General features: G+C 42.5%; 2 protein-coding genes across 2 annotated transcripts; one reads left to right on the top strand and one right to left on the bottom strand.

Annotated features, from left to right (window-relative positions):
* Window positions 1-7,409: 7,409 nt before the first annotated feature.
* On the bottom strand, window positions 7,410-11,135 carry LOC139577063 (protein Tob2-like). Its single transcript, XM_071403822.1, has 2 exons — window positions 10,942-11,135; window positions 7,410-9,036 (listed from the first exon to the last, which is right to left on the bottom strand). The coding sequence occupies exon 2, from the start codon at window positions 8,757-8,759 to the stop codon at window positions 7,545-7,547; it is 1,215 nt and encodes a 404-aa protein (XP_071259923.1). The 5' UTR covers window positions 8,760-9,036; window positions 10,942-11,135; the 3' UTR covers window positions 7,410-7,544.
* A 1,492-nt stretch (window positions 11,136-12,627) lies between these two features.
* LOC139577024 (aconitate hydratase, mitochondrial-like) lies at window positions 12,628-23,752 on the top strand. Its single transcript, XM_071403738.1, has 16 exons — window positions 12,628-12,744; window positions 14,245-14,387; window positions 14,649-14,907; window positions 16,377-16,469; window positions 16,735-16,893; window positions 17,033-17,183; window positions 17,350-17,454; window positions 17,606-17,697; window positions 17,813-17,918; window positions 18,139-18,296; window positions 18,395-18,580; window positions 18,678-18,956; window positions 19,213-19,404; window positions 19,533-19,665; window positions 20,060-20,181; window positions 20,301-23,752. Exons 1-16 carry the CDS (start codon window positions 12,643-12,645, stop codon window positions 20,430-20,432), a joined length of 2,412 nt encoding a protein of 803 aa, XP_071259839.1. The 5' UTR covers window positions 12,628-12,642; the 3' UTR covers window positions 20,433-23,752.
* Window positions 23,753-23,959: the final 207 nt, after the last annotated feature.

Genomic DNA, 23,959 nt, shown 5'->3' with positions numbered 1-23,959 from the left:
GTTCTGCTGCCTGCAACATCCTCCAGCATGACCGGTTTGGCGGTGGGTCAGTCATGGTGTGCGGTGGCATTTCTTTCTTTTACCGAGATGAGATCCTCAGACCCCTTGTGAGACCATATGCTGGTGCGGTTGGCCCTGGGTTCCTCCTAATGCAAGACAATGCTATACCTCATGTGGCTGGAGTGTGTCAGCAGTTCCTGCAAGAGGAAGGCATTGATGCTATGGACTGGCCCGCCCGTTCCCCAGACCTGAATCCAATTGAGCACATCTGGGACATCATGTCTCGCTCCATCCACCAACGCCACGTTGCACCACAGACTGTCCAGGAGTTTTTAGTCCAGGTCTGGGAGGAGATCCCTCAGGAGACCATCCGCCACCTCATCAGGAGCATGCCCAGGCGTTGTAGGGAGGTCATACAGGCACGTGGAGGCCACACACACTACTGAGCCTCATTTTGACTTGTTTTAAGGACATTACATCAAAGTTGGATCAGCCTGTAGTGTGGTTTTCCACTTTAATTTTGAGTGTGACTCCAAATCCAGACGTCCATGGGTTGATCAATTTGATTTCCATTGATAATTTTTGTGTGATTTTGTTGTCAGCACATTCAACTATGTAAAGAAAAAAGTATTTAATAAGAATATTTCATTCATTCAGATCTAGGATGTGTTATTTTAGTGTTCCCTTTATTTTTTTGAGCAGTGTATTATTTTCTGGAACTAGTACATGTACCCATCTCCTTGTTATTAAATTATTAGAGACAAATTGTTTTTGCACCCACCATGCATCATATCTGCAATGGTCATGTGAGGTGAAATGTGTATATTTTGGGATATGAGCACTCAGTTTGTTTGTTCGACCTGACGAAGATCCGTTTAAGATCGGAACGTTGTCAGTAAAGCGGTGAATTGGGAGCTTTAACAGTGTGCGGGCATTCTTGTTCTATACTAGTATTCTTTATTGGCCCAGCACCTATGTTTTTAAGGATGTGCGTATGACCACAAACTTTTCAATCAATTGAATTTACCACAGGTGGACTCCAATCAAGTTGTAGAAACATCTCAAGGATGGTCATTGGAAATAGGATGCATCTGAGCTCAATTTCTAGACGTATAGGAAAGGGTCTGAACACTTACGTAAATGTGATATTTCAGTTTTTAATTTTAAATACCTTTTCGCTTTGTCATTATGGGGTATCGTGTGTAGACTGATGAGGATTTAAAAAAGAAACATTTTTAGAATAAGGCTGTAACGTAACAAAATGTGAAAAAAGGTTAGAGGTTTGAACACTTCCCGAATGCACTGTATATACATAAGTATATATTGGCAGTATAGTATATATATTGGCAAACATTGGCAGTAGAATGGCCTTACTGAAGAGCTCAGTGACTTTCAACGTGGCACTGTAATAGGATGCCACCTTTCCAACAAGTCAGTATGTCAAATTTATTCTCTGCTAGAGCTGCCCTGGTCAACTGTATTGTGAAGTGGAAACGTCTAAAAGCAACAACGGCTCAGCCGTGAAGTGTTAGGCCACACAAGCTCACAGAACGGGATCGCAAAGTGCCCATACAAATTGTCTGTCCTTAGTTGCAACACTACAGAGTTCCAAACTGCCTCTGGAAGCAACGTCGGCACAGTAACTGTTCATCGGGAGCTTCATTAAGTAGGTTTCCATGGCCGAGCAGCCACACACAAGCCTAAGATCACCATGCGTCGGCTGGAGTGGTGTAAAGCGCCAAGCCATTGACTCTGGAGCAGGAGAAACGTGTTCTCTGGAGTGATGAATCATGCTTCACCATCTGGCAGTCCGACGGACAAATCTGGATTTGGCGGATGCTAGGAGAACGCTACCTGCCCCAATGCATAGTGCCAACTGTAAAGTTTGGTGGAGGAGGAATAATGGTCTGGGGCTGTTTTTCATGGTTCGGGCTAGGCCCCTTAGTTCCAGTGAAGGGAAATCTTAACACTACAGCATACAATGACATTCTAGACGATTCTGTGCTTCCAACGTTTTGGCAACAGTTTGGGGAAGGCCATACAGAAATGTTTTGTTGAGATCGGTGTGGAAGAACTTGACTGAACTGCACAAAACCCTGACCTCAACCCCATCGAACACCTTTGGGATGAATTGGAACGCAGACTGCAAGCCAGGCCTAATCACCCAACATCAGTGCCGACCTCACTAATTCTCTTGTGGCTGAATGGAAGCCACTCCCCGCAGCAATGTTCCAACATTTAGTGGAAAGCCTTCCCAGAGGAGTGGAGGCTGTTATAGCAGCAAAGGGGGGGACCAACTCCATATTAATGCCCATGATTTTGGAATGAGATGATTGACGAGCCGGTGTCCACATACTTTTGGTCATGTAGTGTACTTCCTATTTTTAGCGCCACCTTTACTGTTGTAGCGTTTGACCTTGGGCATTCACAAGGTTATAAATGATTCCTTTTATTTTAGTTTGAAACATCTTGTAAAATACTAAATATTTATTTTGAAATTAACTGGACGTTAGCTTTTTGTGACGTCAGATGTTTGTTTTTGGTTCCTTATGTTACACGTGTTTCAGGATAAGGAAGTCTTCTCAATGAGGTGGTGGGGACTGAATTATTCCTTTTTACATGGTTCATGAATACAATTACAGTTACTTCCTACCAGATCTGCATAGAAAACCGTTATAAAAGATACCAACTCCAGGCTGAAACAGCCCTTCACAATTCAAACAGCCAAGGTCATCCTAAAAGAATAGCCTCTTTGTATGTAGAAAACAGTCCCAAAACAATTATAACGGTCTCTTTTAACAGCTATAATACTCCTGATAGGATAAACATTACTTTGAGGACATTTCAAACTTTGCCTGTTAAGTGCATTTTTTTTCAACTCCTAAATTAAGATGCATTTCCTGTTGTGTTTTTTAATCTGTATGTACCCATGTATGGGATACATATCATGCATATTAATGAAGTGGAATTCAATGAAAGGTGAGCCCTTGCCTTGAGCTTGCCTGAACAATCGACCAACAGCAGTGATTTTTACCAACGATGACAGGATGCACATTGTGATGCTGGGAGACAAACAGGGAGCACATCACTCTTCTTGCCTCATGCACACAAACACATGCGCTGTTTATCACACACGCACATAGACACACAGACACACAAAAACAGAGATTTGAGGTCCTCTGTTTCTGCTCTGCCTATCCCCCTACCTCATCTACATTAGTATTCCAATGGAGTATGAGATGTTGCGTAATGATCACATCCACACACAGGGGAGCAGTGTTGCATAAACACAGCCTCAAAGACAAGGGGGGATAGAGGAGAGGGGTGGTGAGGGACGAGTGGGGAAATGTGATGGGATAGAGAGCAGAAAGGCTAAGGGGAAAAATAGGGATTTGGTGAGAGAACAGAGCGGCGATAAAGGGAAGATGAGAGGGTGATGGAGGGGAATGAGATGTGGTGAGTGGGTGGTGAGGAGATAAAGGGAGCCAAGGAGTAGCTGACCAAGCATGTTAATGCCAACATCGACACGCTATAGGAGAGCAGAGCCCAGTGGAGTCACAACAGGGAGTCATGCAAAACATCTGACAGATATACTAACAGTCAAAATAATGCACCGGTCATATTTCGAGATGATGAAATTAGGCAATATTTGTCTGGGGTCTAAGTAGAAGAGTTTGTGAGATGAGCTATTTGAGATTTTCATACCTGGGTTGAATTATTAATCAGACTTCAATTTGCTTACATCAATATTAGAATGTATTGCAATGCTATGAAATACATGTTTATTTTCTACAACCTTGCGTGGGCTTTTTATACCGCAGGAACATAAATACTAGAAGAATTCATGATCACAAGTAGGCCATCAGACACTATTCTAAATCATTTTGTAATAATTATTTTGCCAGGATTTGTCACATTTGACAAAATGAAAGACAAAAATGACAAGAGAATTAGATTATTTTCCATGCTTATTTTTGGAATTGTTTTATTACAAACTTAAAAAAGAATCTGATACAATAAGAAAGTGCAGTAGTAAGTCCCCATTCCCATGGGGGAGCACAGAAAACAGGTCATTGCATTTCAGTAGTGAAAGGTTCATATACATCTACAGGGTGTACAGATCAGATACAAAATAGGAAAATGATAACAAAATACAGGCAAAAGAGAAAGTACTATATTAATATATCTTACTTTTAAATTATATCCATTTATTCTTAAATGTTAAATAGAAAATACTTCTTTATTACAACAAAATATTCCAAAGTGCTAAATAAAACAAACGTAGATAGATATAAGCAAAAGACAGAATACAAAACTCTGTTTCTCACTTTGATTCAATCCTGGTGGTAGAACAGCCTGCTTTTAGTGTGGATTTAAAAACCAAGTATTTTTAATTACAATACTTGGAGAGGATAGTGTAATCTGTTACTAATTTTTAAATGCAAGACGTATACCAACAGCCAACCACTATACCGCAACAAAACACTGTCCATCCTGTGACCAAAAAGTGAAACAACGTGAAACAATATTTATAGTCTTCCTGTAATCCATCAGAACTTCCAAGTAGAGCAGCCCCCATCCCTCAAACGTCACAGTCCTCTGGCCTTCCCATTGGCAGGCAGTCAGTGACCGCAACATGGCCTCCAGGCCACCACTCAAACCTCCAGACCTGCTTTGCAGGCACAGGGAATTAAATACAGCACACATCCGATTACCAAGAGTAATCTGACCATTATTTATGCAATGGGGGGCGGCAGCACTTTGGGATGCTCGTAGGGATTTTGGAAACCAAAAAATCTCACTGAATCAACAAGCACAAATAAAAAATAGCTCTATCCATCACTAGGCTGTCCACCACCAGGATTGACCAGTCACTGATCATAATCACAGCACATTCAATGACTATCCTCCTCCTAAACCTACTTGAAACACTTGACTTGAAATGTATTGGAATATTTGTGGTTAAAAAGGGCTAAGACCCCCCCCCCCCCACACAATTGTGGTCTAGAATATGGCGTTAGTTACACATTGCACTGGACTAGGGTCGGTGTCTGTGTGAGTAAAGACAGTCTTAGTTATGGCTATAGTAGCGGGAGCAGGGGAATGTTACCACAAAATGGATGTGAGGTGAATACTCATCAAGGATTAGACTGCAGTAACGGGTTTTTTGCTTTCCCTCAGTCTTTGTGTGAGAATGAAATTGGCAGCCAATTCAGTCACAGTAGGACTGTTCAGTCACAGTAGGACTGTTCAGTCACAGTAGGACTGTTCAGGCACACAAATAAGGTTAGTGGTATAAAGCAAAGATTTATGGTACTGGACAATATGTAGATGGAATATGAATGAATAAGGGACAAAATTAGTAACATGAGCACTACTAAGGGGATTTGGTTTAAATGTGGAGATTTTGGTTTAAGTGTACGAACTATGAAGGAACAGAAATCTTACACAAGTTATCAGACTGCCCTTAGAAACAGACTGAGAATGATGCTGTCAGACTATCCACCCATTGTAAACATTCATCTCTGAAGCTCTTCAAAAACCCAATTTAACAAATTACATTTACCCGTCTTTTATTGGACAAATTCTGTACAAGGTACAATCCACATTCAATACTTTATTTTATACATGTTTATTTTTATTCCCAACTTGCATATATATTTAGTTATTTTTGTAAAAATAACTTCAGCACATAACTAAACAAAGGAAACCTGAACATAATATATACATATTCCTACTGTTATAACATCTCTCTCTCAACTTTACAAATGTACTTAATTACTTTTGAAAAAAACATAGGAAAAATATAGAAAATTTAAAATAAATTACAAATGTAAAAATGACCCCTTTCCTCACAACCATTACAATTATAAAGAGATCCGCCCCTCCCCTCCCCTCCCAACCCCTGGACGTAAAGATAAATAAACAGTTTGAATGACACGCATATGATGAACTATCACAGCAATTACCAGTGTACTTATGTTAGCTTATACACAGATGTTTACATGGCACAATCTAGAAAACATTCAGATGGCTAGGGACACTCCCCCTTCTATCCAAATACAAATCTCATTGGAACAGAACCAACATTTCTTAGCAGATGCAGCTGTAACATAATGGGCCAATAAGAAGAAAAAAAGAATGTTTAGCGCCTTACATGACTGGGGGGTCACATAGCATCTATAGCCCAATAATATAAAGTGCTGGATGGCTCAAAAGGAAAGGCGGGGGCTGCCTGAACCCTGGTGACAATTACTGCCCCCTCGATTACCTATATGGAGCCAGGGTATCACCACCTTCTACATGAGAATGATCTGACATGGCATCATAAAGTGACAAAACCACAGGTTTTGTTAACATTCATAGTCCTGGAAATTGAAAAGGAAAACAGCTTTCATTATATGATGCTGGTCTCCCACTGGAGCAGCAACTGGAACAGAGATAATTAAGGGATTAAAGAGCAGGGGACCTAGCGTGAGCCTTTGGCTGCAACGCCACTAAAGTTCTACAGAAACGTGCTCCGGGTTTTAAAGTGTCAGTCTAAAGCCATTGCACCCAAGATGCCAAAAGGTGTTAAAACGTCATCGATGCCCCTGCCTTGCCATCCCTTTTTCCTCTCCTTACTCCCTCCTCGTCCTCCTTTCCCTGCAGAGTAAGACCTCTCCTTCATAGTCAGTCACGCTAAGCCATTCATCACAATTCCCATTGCTTAGCAGCATCCTATTCCCCTCCAACAACGCCCGTTCACCTTCACACACTGCTGACAGATTCGGTCTGTGTGTGTGTCTGTGAGATTAGTACGTCATTATATCTGAAGACAAAGATCAACTTGCCTCACATTCACCAAGGTTCGCTGACCTCCCTGGCAGTAATTCTTCCTGTCATGACAGATACATTTCCTCATACCCTGCACATTAAACCCTCCCTTTTCCCAAGACACTACACACAGGCTCCCTTTCTAAGCATGTCCATAACCAGATTTCAGAACTGACAAATGGCAAATACTGATACCTCACGCCAAACCAATTCAGACATGTTTCAAGGCTCTAGTAATAGGCTCACTATATTCACAATGACCATAAGCCACAGAAGAGCACATTTAACACTTGTTAGCATGAATAAGACATCCCCAAACCCGCACAAACCCCTCTGTGCATTTTTGGTAACTAAGGCCGAGCAGATTGCAAAGCGCTAAGCTTTCTAAAGCCATTTTACAGGACATTGGTCCTTTTTCACAGCATAACTACCATACTGCTGTCAATAGACCAAAGCTGAAGGGCATTTTACTCTGATGAACATTCAATGAAAATGATGTCTGTGCAATAGGAGGCTGGTTACTCCTCTGGTTAGAGAAACTGAAATCAAAATCCACAAAAAAACAAACATAAATGATATGGAAATAATCATATTGAAATATATAGTGGAGGTTGTAGTAGTAACAAAACTAATTCTACGCTATAGTATCACAGTAAGAACAATTTTCCCCCCAAAATACTTGAGCATTACTGCCCTACTGCTGCAACAGAAATACTCATAAGAAAGGCTTAGTTGGCCAGCACCACCGGCTGGAAGGCCTGGCTGGGATATTGCAGGTTATACCCCCCTATCCCCTCCACAAATGAGGGCTTCTCAATGTAAGAAATCCCACCGCTACCACCGATGATGCCAACAGCTGGACCAGGTGGGGGACTGGAGAATGGGTCAAATGAGGGGTGGGAGTGGGCGGGGTGAGGGAGCTGGAAGGGGCTTGAGTGTGGTAGTATGGGCGGAGCATCGTTGTCAAAGTATACGGGCCCTGGGGATGCCGGGTAAACAAATTCTTTGGCATTAGGGGAGAGCTGGCTGGGGATCTGAGCCCCCAGGGAGTGCAGGGAGACTGAGAGGGGCTTGTGTTTCAGCAGCCCTGGGGGAGAGATGTTGGTGGGGGAACAGGCGAGCATCCTCTGTGGCGGGGGCATGCCTACACCCGAGCCGCCAGCCGATCCGGAACCGCCACACTTCTTCATCTTGGTGGAGCCAAATTTTGTGGCGGCGAAACTGGCCGTGGTGAAGGTGATGGGCTGCAGCGGTAGACGGGTGCTGGGAAGGGCAGTCGTTGGCTGCTGAGAGGGGAGGTAAGGGAGTCCCCCACTTGGAGGGGAAGGTGTGGATGTGTTAGAGTGGGCCGTTGGGTTTGTGGGTGTGCTGGAGCTGGGATAGCTGAAAATCACTGGGCAGGATGAAGCCGAGAGAGGTGTGGGTGAGCTGGAGAGGGAAGGAAGCAGAACTGGAGATATCTGGGCTCCAATTGGAACAAACACCTGGGCCTCAGGGTTGAACCCTAAGCTCTTGGCCTCCTCTACCTCCATGTCCCCTTTACTCACTCCAATTACTACTTCCACCATTTCGCCTTCCCCACCTAAGCCGGATGGATCCTCCAAGTACAGGACCTTAACGGCTCCCTTCTCCCCGATTTGGTAGGACACCTCATAGGGGTCGATCCACACACTCAGCTCAGGGGGGACATTGGCACGCACTTCATCTGTGTCCAGTCCACTTCTCCTCGCAGCTAGTTCCACCACTGGGTCCCTGGGGGCCCCTAGGTGCAGGCAGCGGAAGGCAGAGCCCCGCAGAGGAGCTTCAGGGTACCAGTGGCCTTCATAGCGCGACAACAGTATCCGCTCCAACTCCTCCCCGAAGAGGTCAGCACGACGACGGGGCAGTTTGTTGTACAGGTAGGACACAATGAAATTCAGAGCTACCTTTACCTCTAGGTGCATGACTGTACCTGGCCAATGCAGTCTGGATAGCCAAGTATTCAAATCAAGCCCAAAATGAGACTATAATGGAACAGTTATCTCTGGCTTGTAGAAGTCTGATGTTTTCTTCTCCACTACATGTACCGCAGGTAAGTTGAAATCTGGCAGAATCTTTAAACCTCTTCCTGGGTGGTCAACATGGACAGACTTGGTGGCCAGGAGGACAAAAACTAGTCCAACCAGTTGTTTTCAGTTGCCAGGTAACAAGACTTGACAGGTAACGAGATGAGGAGTCCAACTGGTGGAAAAATAAAAACATGGTGTTATTTCTAGGAAGGTAAAAGGCAGACCAAATAGGTTCAACAGAAGGGATAATGAGTGAATGGGTTAGCCAGCTAACATGGAGGGGAGTAACAGATGCAGTGATCAAGGCAGAAAGCCATGATAATCTGCTTCTGCCAGATGCTTCACTACTCAGGATTACACAATTAGAGAAAGTTACAAATCAAACAGTGTAGGTACGAGAGTAGGCTGTGGGTGTACTGTTCACATGTAAGCATGTTTTGCATACTGTAAATGGCACGGCACTGACTACAGTGCATAAAGGACACCATTTCCCACCATGCAGCACTATTAACATCATCACAACACGTGCAATACATAGTCCACCTACGCACCATAAACATTGCCCAGCAGGCAGGATTACCCAGCAAGCTAAATTTAACAACTGTATACTTGAGATCTACGAGAACATGGTTATAATGTATGCATCAAGAACAATGAATGTTATATTGTGAATCAGATTAGGTTTAGAAAAAATATATAATTATTGATATGAGATATAGCTACTCTGTTTGCAGGCAGAACATTGCATCGATGGCTAGAAGATGGGCAAGAACAAGATGCAATATACAACCTGACTTCGCTTGTTATTTAAGACCGTGTTTTACTTGTGTTAAATCTATGAAGAAGCTCATTTGGAGAGGTGTGAAACCGTTCAATAGGAGATGTTTGGCAAACACACTTTCACTACATTTAAATCAATGATAATGACATTTACAGTACAGCTTCGAAAAGCATTAACCACCATAGTCATTTCCAACATCCAATGTCATTCAATGTCATCCCTACAAAGCTGTTCTTTCATCTTTTCATATGCAGCTGGGACGTTATGTACAGTACAAAGTAAAACCTGTCATGTATCAAAATTGATCCTAGTTGTTAATTTTGACAATTGACCTATAATGCATATACTGTATTAGTTAATGCAACATTACTCAACCATGAACATGTTTGTTTGTCATAGATGTGTCCTACTACTAAGTAGACTACACAAGCCAACAGTAGTTACATGACCTAATCTGATAGTTGACATATTGTTTACAGTGCATCATCACCACCATAAAGCACACATCTGTCCACTCATTGTAACAACGTAGCAAGCTTATTCAAGTGAAAACTATACCTGTATATAGTAACAGAACACATTTCCCTAAATAATTTATAGGCAGGTAGCCTAATAGAAAATAATAGAATAAAGAGAAAAAGCAGCAAACAGGATGTTGATACAATATGTAGGCAAACTTGGTTAACTCAAGCAAAACAATAGGCTACATACAGTAAAGCAATAGAGTGATGGTGTGCAATGACCGAGTAGCCTATATGGCTTTGAAGTGCCGTGGTGAAGCCTATCCCAAAGGTCCAATACTTACTTCTCTACGTGATGGCAATTCCACCTTTCAGCAATAAGGACACATATACTATTCTTCTAACAAACTGGAAGATCTTAATTTATGTACACTGCCAATTTGTAAGGAAACTAATAAAGTGGTGAATGTTGCAGTCTCATGTCATTATATCGACCGAGGAGCAGGAATACAACAGCTCAATAATAAATTGGTCCTGCACGAAAACAGGAATAAATGATCAGCTGTAACGTTATATGAGAAGAATAAACACAACTCGAATCTCAGATACGAGTCCCGAATGGGTCTGTCTAAAAATAAAAACAGAATCTAAAATGGATGACAGAACCAATTACAGAGTCCGTTTCTCAAAAGGCATGGCATCTTTGGAGAGTCCTAAAGCCTCTTTGATTAAATCATGAGGATGCACCATCTAGCCAAATGTACGGTTATGGCAGATACATAAAAATGTATGTCAATGCCATACATATTTATATGCGGACGATGTGTATACTTACTAATGCAGCTTGTGTTCAGTTCCTGCGGTTTTAATTCCCGTATTTTACATTGCATTTGAAGGTGATGTGGCTTTTCAAAGTAGTTGTTTGGAGGCAGATATAATGTGATGTGTTAAATGGGTATTGAAACGTATTCTCTTCATACGGTCTCCATTTCCACAACCGACAGGTTGACTAAAACTGCCCGAGAAAACTTTAGTTTTTGACAACCTTGCGCATTTATACAGGACTATTTCGCCCACACCCCCTGTTCTATGACGTTAGTCTGAATAGGGACTACTTTCTTGATACTTTTGTAATGTACACTATCAAATAAACTCATACACACCGAGGAGAGAATAGTCGACCCTCAGTAATAAGCCTATAGTTTCAAAATAAGTAAATAATATGAAATAGGTTACGGGTAATTGACGATTGCAATTGCTGGTAGTTATGATTGAACAACGATGGTAAATAATAAAATGCATTTTCTTTATTTTTCTCCACCTATGAGCCACACAATTACATCCATGGCTCTGCAAAACCAGAAAGCGAAATCCTAGTTAAGTTGGCGAACGGATATTTGTAACTCCAAGTAAGTACTGTGCCATTGCTAAAAATATAAGCGGTGATAGCAACAGAGTCCCTATTGGCTGAGAAGGGGGAGGACCCGTATTTTATTGGGCCGCAAGGGTGTCCAGTCAGCAAGTAAGCGATATGACATTTTGCAGGAGTTGTGGGTAATGTCGTTCCAACCATATAGCGTTATTTACAATATTTGCTTGAACTTTCCGCTGAGACTTGTTTTGGGAAATCATTCTGCAGATAAAATTACATAAGGCTGTAAAGTTACCATGTAAGATTGGCATGGTTTCTACTTTTTTCTACTTTCTCCCCCAGAGTGAACTCTACTTTTCAAAAATTAAGAATTGTTTTCTAACTGTTGATATAATTTTTGGGGTATTTTTATGTTATTTTACATGCTATATTTTTTTATATGCAACAACAATCTATAGCCACATAAGGAGAGTGATTAAAAATGAAAATATTTGGACACATCATTGGACCAGGACAGGTACTGGAAGAAATATACTGAGTAATGAGTTTGATTGAAAGTAATTATTATAATTTGTTTTATAGATTCCAAGTTCTCTGTCAAAATACCTTCTTCAGGAACTTCATTATATTACTGCTGTGCCACATCACGGCCATTGTCTTCAATGGTTTTGTCAGACTATATATAGGCTACTATGAAAATATGTCCAATTAATTTGCATCAGTAAAACTCATGGGGCGGCAGGTAGCCTAGTGGTTAGAGCGTTGGGCTCGAATCCCGGAGCTGACAACGTAAAAATCTCTCGTTCTGCCCCTGAACAAGGCAGTTAACCCACTGTTTATAGGACGTCATTGTAAATACGAATTTATTCTTAACTGACTTACATAGGTAAAATAAAATATACCCTTTTAAACTGTAAAAGTGCATCAACTGTACGCTAACTAGGCATAGTTTATTATAGGGAGCTGATGACAACAACCTTACAGATAAGTACTAAACAAAAACATCAACATCTTACATTATTGGAACCACTTTAATTATTGGAACCACTTTGATAATTGTATGGAAATATTATATTTTGACATTGCGTTATTAGAGTCAGTCGTAAGGATTCACAGCGCTATACACTTGTAGGCAGTTTTAACACACCTGTCAGGACAAAAATAATGGACACGTTTAAATTAGGGTTCCTGACGTCACCTGACAGCAACACAGCTTTGTCAGTGAACAAAATGGCGTCCTACTGTATGAGTGTCACTCGGCTTCGGGTAAATACAACTTTATTTTAATATATTCAACACTATGCATCAACTACAAATGTTAAGTTAAAAATGATTTACGAGATATTATTGTCCACAACGATATTTAAAAAAAATCATCAATATTGTAAACAATCCATTTTAGCGGCTATGTCGTTTGGTCGCGGTGTCCCAGTAGACTCTTAACGTTACTAACTAACGTCTATAAGTTAGTCTGGGAAGTGTATAATAATGCTGGTTTACAATACAATGTGTTGTCGAAATGCAATAAATTGGATACTTCAAATTGCACCAAATGTCCAGTTGTTTGCAAGGTGATTCAAGGTTACTGAAGTTAAGTGCGCACTTGTCTGATTTCCACGCCGAATAACAGATTTAGTCAAATCACGATGTCGGATAATGCGGCACCACATTTAGAAATTTAATTGAACATGATAGGATCTTATAAAAACCGAATGAAATTATGTGAATGGACACTGTCCAATACTGTTCTGCTACGTTTGTAAAGATATTTGACCAATGGCCTGCTAATATGAGGTAGATTAATATTTGATTCGGCAAATTAACATTACTGATTTTTCTCAGTTGGTTGTGATATTCCATTTGCTTACGTCTTTTCACTCTAGATAACTCATGTTAGACAGACTGATTAACATCTTATTGAGGATGATTGGCTGTGTTGATGATGCAATGTTGAAAATCATAGCCACGTTAGGCTACCTGAGCTGTCACAAAATTGTTGTGCTAATGTGTAGGGATTAGGGGTCTCCTTTAGGGCTAAACACTAATTTACCCAACACTTAGGCTACTCATTCTAAACTTTAGGTGCTGTGTATTTTGGGAAAATGAGTGACAAGTAGCTGGCTGACAGATTTACTTAGTTAGTGTAATGCAATGATCTAGTCTTTACTTTATTAGTCTTGCTGTCAGTCTCCATTGTGTCGGAGGTGATGGAACATAAAAGTCACATGGAGATCACGCAGATTGTAGATGAGTCATTTTATGGTGGCCTTGTTTTATGTTGTTGTGTTTCTTTACTGTTTTTTTGATTGGGCTTTGGTATTCTTCAACCAGCATGAAAATCCATAATGTTGTCTGTCGGGGCCTCTGTTGATAATGCCAACATGTTTACTTGAAATGACCCCCATAATAACAGAGCCTAACACTTTGAACATGAGTCAAGTGAAACTGTATCTTCTCTGAGAGTATGACTCCTATATGTCTCTGTTTAAAATTTCTGGTCATTAGGCTATAGAGTAGGTCGGGAGAATTCAACTCTTACCCTACAATGTCTGGAACCTGCTGGTTTTCTGATCTACCTGATAATTGAACCCACATGGTACAGTAATGAGAATGCAGTGGAACTGGCTTTGAGGTTGAGTTTGAGGAGACTAGGTCTTATGTTTGCAATGATTAGGAACTTTAAAGCCCCTATCCTCTTCCATGATGATGAACATGTTTCCAAGTTTGATGTATCATTACTAAAAATGTACCCCCCCTTTCCTTTAGCTTGTCCTTGGAGAAGGGGCAAGGCGCCTCCATGTTTCGGCAGCCTTCAACGCCAAAGCCAAGGTGGCCATGAGCCGCTTTGAGCCTGGCACCAGCATCAGCTATGAGAAGCTGCATGAGAACATCGACATTGTGCGCAAGAGGTCAGTAGCTGCCTTTCCAACCTCACACCCAGCGCTCCTCAGTGTTCCTCTGTTAATAACCACTACTACTATGACATGCCCATTACAACTGCTCACTAAATCCTTTGACATGTTAGCGTGTTGACTTCTCATGTTCAGCCACACTGAGCTAACTTTAGATTACAAAGCATTTCTCCTAGTGAGTTAACCTTTTTAAAATGTATTTTAGAAGTTGAATTCTAACCACACTGGCCTCCAATCCCCGCCCTCCTCTCACCTCAGGCTCAATCGCCCCCTCACCTTGTCGGAGAAGATTGTGTACGGTCACCTGGATGACCCTGTGGGGCAGGACATCGCCAGGGGCCGCACTTACCTGCGTCTGCGTCCGGACCGCGTGGCCATGCAAGATGCCACAGCCCAGATGGCCATGCTACAGTTCATCAGCAGCGGCCTGCCCAAGGTGGCCGTGCCCTCAACCATCCACTGTGACCACCTGATTGAGGCGCAGATCGGAGGCGTCGAGGATCTAAAGAGGGCCATGGTCAGTAGGGAGCAGAGGAAACTCAAGGGCCTCTCCAGATGTTTTTGTGCTGTCCAGCTGATTTCTGTTGGCTGAGATTTAGGGGGTTCTAGAGGGATCATATTTTCCATGGTATCACGAGTTCCTAGGGGTAACCAAAAGTTGATTTAACTTTTATTTAACTAGGCAAGTCAGTTAAGAACAAATTCTTATTTACAATGACGGCTTACCATAAGTATTGCATTGGGGCCAAGATGACCCAAATGAGAGGGAATGTTGGTTAACTGCTACACACACACACAGCATCACATTATATTTTTAGACAAAGCGAAGCCCTGAGGAATATTTAGCATGGGTGACACTTACTACATCCAATTGCACAGAGGTCAAATTGAGGGACAGGGATTAAAGGGGAATTAATGTCTGCAGCCAAATATGTGCTGTGAAGGTTACATAAAGGGGACTTGAAAATAAAGGGGAGCCGCACACTCTAGGAGCTCAGATGCAAAAATGTAATATCCAACGTTTCGACAGCCAAGCCGTCTTCATCAGGGTATAATTACAAACACTGCGTGATGACTCGTTTATATAGTGTCAAAAGACACACAGGTGTCTGTAATCATGGCTAAGAGTGGCCTAATATCATTGGTTAATTCTCAAATATTAAAATGGCATACAAAGAACAGCATACAAATGGATAGCATACGATCATAGATTCATTTTAGACTACACAAGCTTACAAACAATTACAATGGCAAAGTCACAATAATCACAAGAATGGCTTCACATCAAAGTCTACGTTGAGACCGAAGGGAGCAAGGGTCTTTAAGTTAAAGATCCAGGCAGCCTCTCGTTTTAACAATAAATTATCAAGGTCACCCCCTCTCCTAGGGAGGGTGACATGTTCGATGCCAATATAATGCAGAGACGAAATCGAGTGGCCTGCCTCCAAAAAGTGGGCCGCAACTGGGTAAATAAAGTTTTTGCACCTAATGGTGCTACGATGCTCTGAGATACGTACTTTTAATTCGCGCCTTGTTTTACCCACATCATTTTTACCACAAGGACAAGTTATAAGATAAATAACTGCCTTAGTGGAGCACGTAATAACACCTTTGATTGGGATCGATTTCCCTGTTTGTGGGTGTTTGAAGGATCTGCATTTATAAGTGCCATTGCATTGAGCACAGCCATTACACTTGTAATTTCCATCCAGTAGGGGCGCAAATAGACGTTGTTGAGGAATATCTTGGGGTGGTAAATCAGAGTGTACCAATTGGTCTCTGAGATTTCTGCCCCGCAAGAATACGACCAAGGGAAGGTTCGAAAACACATTACCGAGACTATCATCTGATTTTAGAATGTGCCAATGTTTGTGAACAATTCCCTTAATTTGTTCAGAGCGCTTTGAATAGCGGGTAGTACCAGCTGAAAATATATTCTCTTCAACTGACACCCCAAACTCTTCTCCCTGGTCCTTTTTAATCCAGGATGTGAATCAGGAGGTTTACAATTTCCTGGCGACAGCTGGAGCCAAATATGGGGTTGGCTTCTGGAAACCAGGCTCTGGAATCATTCACCAGGTACTGGAACTATACTAGTACAATAAAGGATAACTGGTTAGATTGAGCTGCCATGAGACTAATTTTGTATTTGAACAATATCCACTTCTGAACTTAGATTAACAACTAGATTGGAGCTCAGGAATACTGCTGTTAAACGAGTAGCAGAATACATTGTTCACTCATGATATCAAACCTGTTATACATTCAGATCTTGACGTTATTGAGATCAATACGTCAAAGGATTGTTGTGCATTGGCTAACAGATTTCACTTACCCTTGACAGATAATTCTAGAGAACTATGCCTACCCAGGAGTCCTGCTCATTGGCACAGACTCCCACACACCTAATGGGGGCGGCCTGGGCTCCATCTGCATCGGAGTGGGTGGTGCTGACGCTGTGGACGTCATGGCTGGTATCCCATGGGAGCTCAAGTGTCCCAATGTGAGCTGCTATGACAGTGAACCACCTCACTACATTCCCTTCACCCACTCATGTATCTATCTCCTTCCTACATGTATAAAAAAAAAAAAAAAAAACAGACCTTTCACAAATGTAGTAGTAACTCCATCCTCCCCATCAGGTGATTGGAGTGAAGCTGACTGGTAGTCTATCGGGCTGGACCTCTCCCAAGGATGTTATCCTGAAGGTGGCTGGGATCCTGACAGTGAAGGGGGGCACTGGAGCCATCGTGGAGTACCATGGCCCAGGCGTCGACTCCATTTCCTGCACCGGTGAGGCCAAAAGATAGTAAGGTTTACCTGAACTAGTGAGTAAACTACTCTACGCTGTTTGTTTTAACACTGCTTGTTTCAGTTGAGTTTGTCCAGTGGTTTGGTCTTGATTTGGTGCTAGTTTGCATAGAAACTTGATGTGACTTTTCCCACCTCCTGGTTGCAGGTATGGCAACTATCTGCAACATGGGAGCTGAAATTGGGGCCACCACCTCTGTTTTCCCCTACAACCACCGCATGAAGACTTACCTGAATAAGACTGGACGTGCAGGTTAGTACTCACAATAAGACATTTTGGAATATTTTTAAAGCCTGTTATTTCACAATATGTTCCGTGTCAGTCTCGCAGCCACTGATGCACATACAGCATAGTCCCTTAGCATTTTTGTATTCTCTTTCGGACTTTTTCCATCTACTTTCAGACATCGCTACCCTGGCTGACGAGCATAAGGATGACTTGGTCCCTGACAAAGGCTGCAAGTACGACCAGGTCATTGAGATCAACTTGAGTGAGGTGAGTCCACTCTGTTATTAGGCTGACATCCATTACTTGTATTTATAGAATATATTTTCAAGAAATAACACACATTGTCAATGTTAACTGTTTGTCTGTCTTCTGTCCCTGGCAGCTGAAGCCCCATATCAACGGGCCCTTCACTCCTGACCTGGCCCACCCAGTGTCTGAGATTGGTGCTGTGGCTGAAAAGAACGGCTGGCCCCTGGAGGTCAAAGTGGGTCAGTATCAGCACCAGCAGTCACACGGTATCTTTAACACTCCCTTAAAAAGTATACATTTTGCTTGCTGTTAATATTCAAGGAAAGCCCTATAATAGGAAAGTACAGTAACATTTCATTATCATATATTTGCAGGCATATTTACATGACTGTAAAAATCACCTGCGTTTCTCCTGTCTTTATTAACCTGATTTCCGGTGGTCCCTTGTGGTCCCACTAGGTCTGATTGGCAGCTGCACCAACTCCAGCTATGAGGACATGGGCCGCGCTGCTTCCCTGGCCAAGCAGGCCCTAGACAAAGGCCTGAAGTGCAAGGCTGCGTTCACAGTCACCCCCGGCTCTGAGCAGATCCGCGCCACCATCGAGAGGGATGGCTTTGTGAGTTCAAACCTTTTGGGGAAAAAATTCCATTGCCAAACTAGTTGCCCTTTACTTGATTTGTAGGTACATTCTTATGTTTGTTTTTTCTCCTTCAGTCTAAGATCCTGAGGGATGTGGGTGGAGTGGTCCTTGCTAATGCTTGTGGACCCTGCATTGGCCAGTGGGACAGGAAGGATGTGAAGAAGGGGGAGAAGAACACTATCGTCACTTCCTACAACAGGAACTTCACTTCCAGGAATGATGCCAACCCTGCCACTCATGCTTTCGTCACATCCCCTGAGGTACCAATAATTACAACACACACACACTTCTTATATTATGACGTCCACACTATGTCCCCCTGTAACTGGCTTGATAACCCTCTCTCTTCCTATACAGATTGTCACAGCCTTGGCCATCGCTGGTACCCTGAAGTTCGATCCTGAGACTGACTACCTCACCGCGGCCAATGGTGAGAAATTCAAGTTGGAGCCACCCAATGGCGACGAGCTGCCTGCCCGTGACTTTGACCCCGGCCAGGACACCTACCAACACCCCCCTGCCGAGAGCGGCTCCATTATGGTGGACGTTAGCCCCACCAGCACCCGCCTGCAGCTGCTGGAGCCCTTTGACAAGTGGAACGGCAAGGACCTTGAGGACCTGCAAGTGCTGATCAAGGTGAGGGAAGGAGAGAGGTGTAGAGGAGCTGTCAAGACAACTATATGATGAGGAAGGCCTCTTCTCACTGTTTGGCTGAGTTCTATCCTCCACCAAGGACCATGGTTGGAATTGAGAGGCCTTCAACAGTGGCATTACGTTCTAATTATTAGAGACTTAGAAACCACTGAGTTGGCAGATGGTTGTTCAGGCATGTGGTGCCACATTTGGATGGCCATTTACCCTACGGCCTCTTTTCTTCCTTCCTGTTCCGCAGGTGAAAGGCAAGTGCACCACAGACCACATCAGCGCCGCTGGCCCCTGGCTCAAGTTTCGCGGTCACCTCGACAACATCTCCAACAACATGCTCATTGGAGCAATCAATATTGAGAACGACGCGGTCAACAAGATCAAGAACCGGCTGACGGGAGAGTACGGGGGCGTGCCTGACGTGGCTCGCCACTACAAGGTGTGACAGACAGTAACTGTCAGGAGAGGACCTATAGAGGTTGTGTGCTGTTGGTTGGGCTGTCCCAGAATGACAATATTTAAATTAGAATCTGATTTTAAGAAATTTTCCCTTTCTGCTCCTGCCAGGCTAACGGTCTGTCGTGGGTGGTTGTGGGGGATGACAACTACGGGGAGGGCTCGAGCAGAGAGCACGCAGCCCTGGAGCCCAGACATCTGGGAGGCAGGGTCATCCTTGTCAAGAGCTTTGCCAGGATCCACGGTACGCTTAGATGTTACATGTGGAGTCACCAAGAGAGAGGAGAGGGTATAGGGGTGTGGCGGGGCATGTGGGTGGGTGGCATGAGAGGAAAAGCTTTTGGTGGGAACCTGCTCAATCTGAGACAGAGCTCGTGTAGCTATCATGAGACCCATTGCACAAGAGGGGAAACGTGGTTAGAAACAAGATCACCCACACACTTTGAATGTACACATTGTTCTCTATGACCTTGACTTGGCATGCAATGGATCTGCCCCGCTGTGGTAGAAGGCCTCTCTGTTTACACAATGGAGCTCGATATGAGCCAATTCCCAAAGCTCCCTCTTGTTCCCCACTTTCTTTTTTTCTGTCTTGTTTTCTTTCTTTTCTCCTCATTGCCATTCTGTCCTCTTCTCAGAGACCAACCTGAAGAAGCAGGGCATGCTGCCCTTGACCTTTGCCGACCCCACCGACTATGACAAAATCCGCCCCGATGACAAGATCTCCATCACAGGCCTCGCAACCTTTGCCCCCGGCAAGGTGAGCGTCATTGACCATTCAGCTACCCAAATTAATTCCCTCCATATAATGGGGATGGGACTTGGTAGTATGTGTATTTTACACAGATGCCTTACAGGCCAGCTGTCTTTCTCCTCTAGCCCCTGAAGGGAGTGGTGAAGCACGGTGACGGCAGCCAGGACATCATCACCCTGAACCACACCTTCAACGAGAACCAGGTCGAGTGGTTCCACGCCGGCAGCGCCCTCAACAGGATGAAGGAGCTTCAGTAACTGAAGGGGGTGCGGAGGAGCACAGAGAGAGGTGGGCCTGGAGATACTGAGGGGGAGGGGCTGCCCAGAGGTGGGAAATGGGCGGTAGCAGCCTGCCTAGCGTTAACACACCCCATGCCGCTGTACAGATGAAACGCTTGCGCACACATACAGTATTACTGTCAAAGCTCACCCCACAGACAGGTAGAGCTGTATACGCACACACAAGCTCTGACATAACACACACAAGAACCCTTGTCTTTGTTTCAGCATAGCATTTAAGTGTTCCCGTTCTAGGCAGCACTGCTCTTGTTGGCAGTACTCCGTTTGTGTAGAAATCACATTTGTCACGCTGCTTGCCATTGACTGTAGTGCTGCAGTATTCAATTCACTCTTACCTCACAAACACACTGCTAGCGCTCCATATCTGGTCTGTAGCTTGCATCCTGCTCACATTCCTTTCCCTGTCGTAGTTGTGTTAAGCTGTGTACCTGGACCTCCACTTGTTTCCTCAACACAGACAGAGCTGGTTAACCCAGTTGCACATTTTAATTCACTGAATGTATCCCTCTCATTCCCAGGATTTGCAACTCTTGTTAGTTCAATATTACTGCTAGTGAAGATGAATGTGAATATTTGTTTAGTTAAGTCCACCATAGTTCTAGTGGGCCTCAGGAGCTGCACATTTTTCCTGTGACTGACCTGAATTGATCCGTTTTAGTTGTTGATTAGAGAGCAAGTCGCCTAACCTGGTTACCCAGGCCTAATAACTGTTCACATAGTAGATTAAAGGCATCAATGGAACCATTAGATTATGTGGCTCCAGGACCAGGTTGTAGTGACAAGGTCAATCCTTCTGCAGAGTGTAGTGTATGCATGGACTTTTTTTTGTAGGGTTTTCCTTTTCTGGTGTTTCTCTTGACCCAAAATCAATTTTAACCCACGGAATTTGGTGTACCGTTTGTCACTCTGCATTCCACACTTTAAATCTCTACCGCTGTTTTCTCCACATGCTCCATTTGTTTCTACTTGAGGGCTATTGCATGAAATTATATTAGATCCTAGCAGCCCTTTTCTGCGTGTCTCTAGGTGGGAGTAAAATGCTACATACTGCTGTGTTGTACTAGTCTTGCCATTACTTTCCATGTGCGTGATTAGCTAGCTAATCAGACCATTGCCTGTCCATATCCCTGTCTGGCTTGGTGCTGCCCCTCTGTCCTTGCTAATTCCAGGGCTCCACGCACAGCTTGAGGGACCTCCTCTTACAAAATGAACGCACAATCTAGTGTCCAGACGGCTGTACACTAGCGCTATATGTAGTAGTATTGTAGACACTCATCCACGCTTTCATTTATGCATCGCAAATGCTGCACTCCATAGCATCTTAAAGCAAGGGTGTGATTTTTCATTTGAAATAACAGAATACAATGACAAATGCAATTTGAGAAATGTATACCATTATCTGATTCAAGTTATTACATTTGGCTAAAACTCTTGCCATTTTGTATCTACATTTTGCCACTTAAATGGTACATTGTGTGTTTGAGGATATTGCAGCTAAGTCTTTAAGTGTGACTGTTTTAAGTTGGCTTTGGGGGGCCATGACCACCTATTCATTGCATTCGTTGTCTTCTCGTCACTAAGTACTAATTTACTTTACTTTAAAGTAAGTTAGAATCAAAGTATTCATGGGATTACTTTGGAGATTGAATTGGCTACTTCCATTAAATCCATTGGTCATGGTGCCAAGATGATTAATGTTGCTATCAAATCAACATTTGTTTTCATGTCAGTTTATTTTGCTTGTCAGTGATGAACTGAAGAGCAAACTGTCTCAGTTTTTGTAGTTGCAGTAGGGTGTAATGAAAATAGAAATGCAATGCCTATTTTTGTCCACTAGCATATGGTCTTCATTGACTTCAGTGACAATATATTCAGATGAATGGCAATAGCTCTGTCAAACCCAAATGTATTTAAAGGAACTTGGTTTGGGCCTGTGTGTAAATAATGTGATATAGAGGTGTACATATGCACTATATTATAAAATGGAGAGAGGGTGGGCATTAGCCGCCTGGTTGAATGCAGAGCCTTTCGTTCTCTGATAAACCCACTGTATCAAACTAATCATTTAATCTCCCGTCAATTATCTTTTGTTAATCTGAAGCCTAAAATAGTTTTTCCATCCCCCCCCCTCCCCAATCTAAGGGTTTCACAACTTGTCAAACAAATTAACAGGTGGTTGGAGGTTTTAAATGAAAGGTAAATTATTGTTGAAACACTAAAGTAGGGTTGTACTGTACGTCTCAATGTTTTGTCGCTTTTGGACCTGTGCTGTACAGTGGTCTGTCTTTGTATGTTGCTCCCAGGTGAATGTTGGAGTTGTCAATGTAAAGGGAGAGACATGTCTAGGTTTTGTTTTAAAATTATTTGATGCAGATGAAGGAACCCCTGATTTGAAACAGGATTGGCTCCAGGTCGTTGCAACTTTAACCAATGTTGTATGCGGTTTAGAGCACATTAACCAACTTGTTATACTAATTCGTCATTTGCTCAACCTTAGCAAAGTTAACATGTTGCTGATGAATTCTCTATGATCTGTCTATTGAAGTTAATCACCAAAGATGCCTCATGAAAATGCTCCATTGCATACTAAAACAAACATAAGTGTTACAAAGGTTTGCCATTCTGTTTCATTTCTTCATGTCAATGAACCCCATGTTTGAGTATGAAGATGACCAGTGTAATGCCAGCAGCTTGAAGTTTGTCAGTTGTGTGGCTTTTAAAAATAAGTTCATACGGTTTAAATTCCCAAGTATTTAATGCAGTCTCTAAATGGAACCGTTCCTTTGTACATTGTAATTCATAAGAATAACAGCCACCCGTGAAGCAGTATGCTTATACTGTGATGTAATATACAATATGTTGATCCCTGGTTTAAATCTGTAAGTTTCTGAAATGGTACTGTAACATGACAAAGCAAATGCTTAGTTGTACTCATTTTAAGTTGTCTTCAGCAAATCCAAAACCTGAACTGCTTTGTTTTATTGGCCTAGCTATTTATTTCCCATTTTGTAACACTGTCAATGATTGACTTCATAAGAATGCAAATTTTGTTCAGACACTGCAAACAATTAAATGTAGAAAACCATTGACAGGCTTTATTTAATGTAATCTCAAGTGGTGAATTCCGCTTCACTGATTTCCATATTTGTTTTGATTTTAAAGTTTGTTTTATATTAGGTGATTTGAATGCTTGCAGTTTCATAGCGTGCAAGATTGAAAAGAGATTTTAGGATATTTCCTGTGGTAAATTAATATTTAATAAAGATGAATAAAATCTTTGTTCTAATTTCTTTATTTTTACAGTTTAATTAGATTTAATTCAGCACTTTTTTATAGTTACTGTACCAGTAATGCAGTTACAATACTACACAATTCAGCACTGTGAATATAGTATCCCTTAGCTATAATAGAGGTGGTTTCCCGGATACAGATTGAGCCTAGTCCTGGACTAAGAAGTACTTTCAATGGCTATTTTCAGTCCATGA

This window comes from Salvelinus alpinus, chromosome 1, assembly GCF_045679555.1.
Source record: "Salvelinus alpinus chromosome 1, SLU_Salpinus.1, whole genome shotgun sequence".
Taxonomy (NCBI): Eukaryota; Metazoa; Chordata; class Actinopteri; order Salmoniformes; family Salmonidae; genus Salvelinus; species Salvelinus alpinus.
Note: the sequence above shows the minus strand (reverse complement) of the source record. Positions and strands in the feature narration are given on the sequence as shown.

Bases quoted from the DNA above. Each gene is read 5' to 3' on its own strand.
- LOC139577063 (XM_071403822.1), bottom strand. From the start codon at position 8,759: ATGCACCTAGAGGTAAAGGTAGCTCTGAATTTCATTGTGTCCTACCTG.
- LOC139577024 (XM_071403738.1), top strand. From the start codon at position 12,643: ATGGACACGTTTAAATTAGGGTTCCTGACGTCACCTGACAGCAACACA. The intron at 12,745-14,244 runs GTAAATACAACT...CCTTTCCTTTAG, and splicing joins TGAGTGTCACTCGGCTTCGG to CTTGTCCTTGGAGAAGGGGC. The intron at 18,581-18,677 runs GTACCAATAATT...CTTCCTATACAG, and splicing joins CTTTCGTCACATCCCCTGAG to ATTGTCACAGCCTTGGCCAT.